Raw genomic sequence first — 6638 nt, 5'->3', positions numbered from 1 at the left:
AGTATCTTCAAGAGCTTCCTGTCACTTCAAAGAAATGTTTAGTGTGAATACGTAGAGAGGGCAGGAGTTGAAACAGCAAGGAGCAGATGCATGGTCTACAAAAAAATTCACAGAACAAATCCTGACACGTCACTAAAGACGTAGAATGAATCTCTGCCTCGAGTAAGCAGTAACACTGTAACCACAATGGTTTTTGACTGGAGACTACACTATTAACTGTTGACGGCCACTGCACAGAACATTCTCTTTTAGAAATATATATGACATTGGTTATATCTTTGGAATCAAGGTTTTGGCCAGCCACAAAGAATGTTTTCTGGCCAGCATGGATGTGTATTTATTAGATGATGGCTTAATGTTGGTCTGCAGTAGGAAGCATTCCTGGAGGTTAATAGAGCTCAGAGACTGGAAATGGGTATGATGAAAATAGTTTGGCCACTAACTGACTGTGAGGCATTTTGATTTGTGAAACAAGTCACTACTGACAAACAGAGGTTAATTCACTTCTATCAGAGGAGCTCATCACTCCCAGCTGCTCCTTTGCCATGTTTCCTATTTGTCATGCACTCAAATTATTATTGTATGGGAATATTGGTTATATTATCACTTGCTGATATGGAGCCACGAAGGTTAATCCCTTTTCTTCTGCCAAATTTAATAAGATGCTTAAGTTTTATAGCATTTGTATTGCAAACTGGACAATTAAATCATGCTTTAAAGAACTGCTCTTTTTTTGTTCGCAAAGGAGAAAACATTGAGAGTCAGTCCTAAAGCAACACCAAGCCTTACAGGGCTGAGCTCAGAGGCTCTTTACCTCTGTCCTGACATCCTGTCTTCTCTCTCCACTACAAGCAGTGCCATAAGAACACTCACACTGAAACGCCTAAGGTGTCTCCTTTGTGTCAGGCACCAGTCCACACAATCTGGATGTGTAATCTCATTTACTCCTCACAATAGACCTAGGAGGTGAACTATAATGTTTCCTCTAGTTTATCATGTTAATAGAAAATAGAAGAAAAATGTATGATCATTTCTCTAGATGAAGTAGGAATATTTGATAAAAATCACTATTCATTAACAACAAAAACTTTTCAAGTAAGAAGAGTAGGGGATTGTATTAATCTGACGAGGGATGTCTTCAAAAACCTTGCACTTAAACATCATGTCTAATATTATCACTTTTAGTCACCATCGTACTGAAAGTCTCAGCCAGTGTTAAGGCAAGGGAAAAGTAAAACATCAAAGATATGGAAAGGAAAATATAAAATTCTCATTATTTATAGCCTAGATGATGGTTTTTGTAGAAAAAATACAAATGAATCATCAGAGAAAATGTTATAATTAACAAAGTACTAAAACAATATTGTTGGATTCACAGTCAATATATGAATATAAAATATATTTATAATATACCAACAACAAAAATCAGAAAGTAAAATTGAGGAAAAAGTATGTCATCTTTACTAGGAGAAAAATAAACACAAATATCTTGGAATAGTCATATTAAAAAGTGTCATACTCTCTGTCTAATATATTATAAAATATTGTTGAGAGAAAAATTTTAAACCTGAATACAGTGGCATAATATGTTTGTAGATTGGAAGACTCAGTATTTTTAAGATGCAAATTCTTCAAAATCATTGACACATGGATGAATTGCAATCTCAATAAATATCTCAGAAGGTTTTTGTGGAAATTGAAAAATTAATTCAAATATGTATATAAAAATGCAAAGGGCAAGATAGTTGAGACAATTTAAAAAAGAAGTAAAATCTGGAGGACTATCATTAGAAATATTTATAAATCTATGGTAGTTAAGACAGTAAGGTATTGTCACACCATTGAAAAAATATGCCAAAGACTCTATAAAAAGTTCAAAAATTAACTTGCACATATATGCATTATTTAGAGCAAATGAGGCACTGTAGAATTTTGGGAAAAATCATCATTTAAAAACTATATAATGACATATCAGAGAAGGAGATCAGAATAAAAAAACAAAAACAAAAAAAGAACACTGACCCTCTATAACAAAAATCAATTCTAAGTAAAAGAGCTTAAGAATAAAAGTGATATGGTTTGGCTGTGTCCCCACCCAAATCTCATCTTGAATTATAGCTCTCATAATCCCCATGTGTCATGGGAGGTAACTGAATCATGGGGATGAGGTTTTCCCATGCTGTTCTCATGGTAGTGAATAAGTCTCATGAGATCTGACGGTTTTATAAAGGGCAGTTCCCCCGCACATGTTCTTTTGCCTACTGCCATGTAAGGTGTGCCTTTGCTCCTCCTTCACCCTCCGCCTTGATTGTGAGGTATCACTAGTCATATGGAACTGTGAGTCCATTAAACATCTTTTTCCTTAAAAATTACCCAGTCTCAGGTACGTCTTCATAGCAGTATGAGAATGGACTAATACAAAAGGTAAAACAGTAGACAAGAAGACAGGAAAGGAGAATATCTTTGTGATCACTGTATGAAAAAGGATTTCCTAATTAGGACACAGAGAACACTAAACCTAAAGGAAACAAAATGATGACTTGCTTATCTCCAAAATTAAGAGGCACTAAGGGCTGGGCACAGTGGCTCATGCCTGTAATCTCAGCATTTTGGGAGGCCAAGGCAGGCAGATCACCCAAGGTCAGGAGTTCAAAACTAGCCTGGTCAACATGGTGAAAACCTGTCTCTACTAAAAATACAAAAATTAGTCAGGCGTGGTGGTGGGCACCTGTAATCGCAGCTACTTGGGAGACTGAGACAGGAGAATCCCTTGAACCCAGGAGGCAGAGACTTCAGTGAACCAAGATTGCGCCACTGCACTCCAGTCTGGGCAACAAGAGTGAAACTTGGTCTCAAAAAAGAAAAAAAAAAGAAAGAAAGAAAGAAAAAAGAACCACTAAGAAAGTTAAAAATGCAAGAGTGGATCAGAGTGGCAGAAAATACTTACATGAAAACAAATGATGGCCGAACATGGTGGCTCACACCTATAATCCTAGCACTTTGGGAGGCAGGTAGATCACTTGAGGTCAGGAGGCCGAGACCAGCCTGGCCAACATGGTGAAACCCCATCTCTACTAAAAATACAAAAATTAGCTGGGCATGGTGGCATGTGCCTGTAATCCCCACTACCCAGGAGGCTGAGGCGGGAGAATCACTTGAACTCAGGAGGTGGAGGTTGCAGTGAGCCAAAAATCGCACCATTGCACTCCAGCCTGGGTGACAGAGTGAGACTCTGTCTCAAAACACAAACAAACAAAAAACCACAAATGACTTGTATATAAAATATAAAAAGCACTCTTGTAGGACAGAGTAGCTAAAGAGTTAAAACAGTCCTTCAAAAAAGAGAAATCCAATTGTCAGTAAACTTACAAAAAGGTGCTCAGCTTCTTAAACATCAGAAAAATGTGAATTCAAATAACAATGAGGTATCACTACAAACACACCATAATGGGTAAACTTACAACAATGGAAAATACCACATGGCAGAGAGAACATGTAACACCTGGAACCATCATCATACCCTACTGGTGAGAATGTAAATTTGTACAACCATTTTGGAAAACTATTAATGTTTTCTAAAGCTTGACATACTCTTTGACCTAAGAATCCCACCTCTATGAAAGAATATGTGTCAAATAACATTCAAACAACATTTACACTGGTACTATTCTTAATAACTCCACATCGGAATAAGTAAATCTCTATCCACAGCTGAAAGGATACATAGATTGAGGTATAATAGGGACATCTAGGCAGCAATATAAATGAATGAATTATTGTTTCATGCAACAGAATACATTGGTTTGCTCATGGCAAGACGCCAAATACAAATAGAAACTGGGTGATTCCATTCTGACAAATTTCAAATACAGGCAAAACAAATCTTGAGTTTTAAAAGTCAGGATAGTGGCGGTTACTCTTGTATGCTTGAGATATTTACTTTTTCAATAGCAGATGTTTACATTTTCATTTAATTACATTAGATTTTTAAAAATGTTAATATTAATAAAACATTGTATTTTAAAAATATGAATATATTGATATATAATTTTAATTAATCAATATAATAGATCAAATAATTTTCTTGTTTAATATTTGTAAAATTATTAATTGAAATGTGGACATATAATATTAATATAATCTTAATGCAATAAATATTGACTAAACTAATTTTAATTAACATTATAGAAATAAAATATGTTAATATTAATAATAATATTATTTTAATTGCAGAATGGATTTCAGTAGCTTGAAAGAATATTCTGAAATAGGTACCACTGCAACACCAATATCACTTACGGCATATGGCCCATCAATACCTCGAGTAAAAGCAAATTTCAGAATGAGGAGAATTTTAAAAATCTAACTCTTGAAACAATGGATTCAGCTTATGTTTTTAAGAGGCGTAAGAGTGGTAAAGATAAAAGACTGTATGCTGAATAAATTCTAAAAGTACTACCTTGATAATAGAAAAACAAATATTCTAAGACTAAAAAAAAAAAAGGAATTTATGCTAAAGATAAATAACAAATGAAATGAATCTATTCTACGGATAAATGCATTGCAGCCTTAATTAGAAAACAGAAATTCTAAAGGAACCAAAATGTTTCATTGTACTGGAATAATGACATGTATTATGATAGTAAGATATACCCATACAAAATAGCATTTATATAATGTTATGAAAAATGCATGACAATATAGCAGCTCAAATAATGTTACCCAGAAATATGTATGTATGTTTTACATACACACTCACACACACACACCCTGAGTGAAAGGCAGATGCATAGAAATTTTCTGAAAGGAAACCCACCAAAATGCTGTTTCAGGAAATGATATTGAGATAATAGGTGACTTTTCCGCCTACTTTCTAAATTATTTGTATTAAGGCTATTTTTTAATAAATAAGAAATAATTTATAACAAAAATTGCAGCTCAAAATAATGAATATTTTGAGTGTTTTAGATATAACTTCAGCCAATCAGCCCTCCAAGAAAGAAATGAAGACAAGTTAATATAACTGAAATAAAAACACTTAAGTAATTGACTGTTGTGGATTTCAAGATGTGAGATAACTGTCAACCCATTCAGACTTAAATACAGCATGATGTTGAAAAAAATAGTATTTTAGTGTTTTGTTCAACGACCGTTTGCCGTAGTATTGATACTGTGGCTTGACATTTACTTCTTCAAAAGTATCTGCATTACTGTGTTGTTTAAAGCAAGTAAGAAGTAATGTTTACGTACCTTCTGTCTTCTTCCAGTAGACTTTGACTTGCAGTTGGCCATCCTGATAGAAGGGAGCTCCAACTTCCAGCGGGCGAGTGGGTCGTCGTCTTTGAAAAGGGGGCTGTGTTTGAATTCCACCTTTTCTAGTTTTCGCAAGCTGTTCTTCTGCAACAAAGTACAACATTCTTTAATTTGTTCCTCAAACTCAAACCCAGAAGTCCTCTGCAAAATGGAGCTCATCCTAATCTTCCTTGGATGGCAACTCAGAAACAGGCACATGCTAGCTGCCTAATATGTATTGTATGAAATGAAATAAATAAATCTATGAACTGATGGCTCTTTAAACCAAATATATTGCCAAATACTCATTTGCCTGGGGCCATTTGTGGTGTTTTATTTATGTCAATATAGTAATCCTTTAACATGAGATTCAAACATGTTGCAAGAAGGGCAATAAACCTAATTTTGTTTTCCTTTGGAAACAGGGTTTCACTACATTGCTCAGGTTGGTCTCAAACTCCTGGCTCAAGTGATCCTCTCGCCTGAGCCCCCGACGTAGTCAGGAGTATAGGCACATGTCACTGAACCTCACTTTTGACTCCAGGTGTGTTCCTGATGGGCTTAGTTTGGATTCATAGAGCAATCCTATGAAATTAAATAAGGGTCAGTAAACTTTTCCTAAAGGGCCAGATAGTAAATACTTTTGCTTTTGTGGATCATATGGTAAATGTTTTTGGTTTTGCCGACGGGTCTCTCTCTCAACTACTCAATTACTGTTGTACCCCCAAAACAGCTGGGCATGGTATGTAAATGTAATGTGAACAAATGTGACCCTGTGCCAATAAAATTATATTTACAAAACCAGGAGGGGGCTGGATTTGGCCTGTGGACCACAGTTTGCAGACCTCTGAGAAAGAGGAATTAGCATACACTGAAGACGAAAAAAGCAGCACTCGAAAATACTAAGAATTGTGTCCAGTTTCACATAATTCAAAGAGTGAAGGTGAGATTTAATCCTAGGGCCATTCCATGCCAAACTTTTGTTTCCACCACTATGTACTGCGTCTTGCAGAGTACCTGTTTATACAGTTTAATAATTAGGACATCAAAAACTTCCATAGGCTCCAAATCTCTCCCTCGCCCACTCACTGAATTTAGAGGTTGCATACGTAGAAATTCTGCCCTTTGATGCAAGACTTTTCTTCTTTCTGAATTCCAAATAGCCCTCTGAGAGATAACAGGGTAAGCTGTATTGATTATATGCCTATAAACAATGTGTTATCGAAACTCTTCTAATAAAAGCAGTGAGGTTTGCATTCTTGGGCAGATGAGAGGAAGACAGAAAGATGAGATGTGGAGAACATGCCCAATGTGGAATAAGATAAGATCAGTCAAGGAAAGTTGTG

At 35.5% G+C, this 6638-nt stretch overlaps 1 protein-coding gene across 1 annotated transcript in view; it reads right to left on the bottom strand.

Moving 5' to 3' along the window:
- ANOS1 (anosmin 1) overlaps positions 1-6638 on the bottom strand; it is a 193621-nt gene that overhangs the window by 18941 nt on the left and 168042 nt on the right. Inside the window, exon 9 of the mRNA XM_017511848.2 lies at positions 5251-5397. Coding sequence (XP_017367337.1) covers positions 5251-5397 — 147 coding nt within the window. The remainder of the gene's footprint in view (positions 1-5250; positions 5398-6638) is intronic.

The sequence above is a fragment of the Cebus imitator genome, unplaced genomic scaffold, assembly GCF_001604975.1.
Source record: "Cebus imitator isolate Cc_AM_T3 unplaced genomic scaffold, Cebus_imitator-1.0 Scaffold455, whole genome shotgun sequence".
Lineage (NCBI taxonomy): Eukaryota > Metazoa > Chordata > Mammalia > Primates > Cebidae > Cebus > Cebus imitator.
This window is presented reverse-complemented; position numbering and strand designations above follow the sequence as displayed.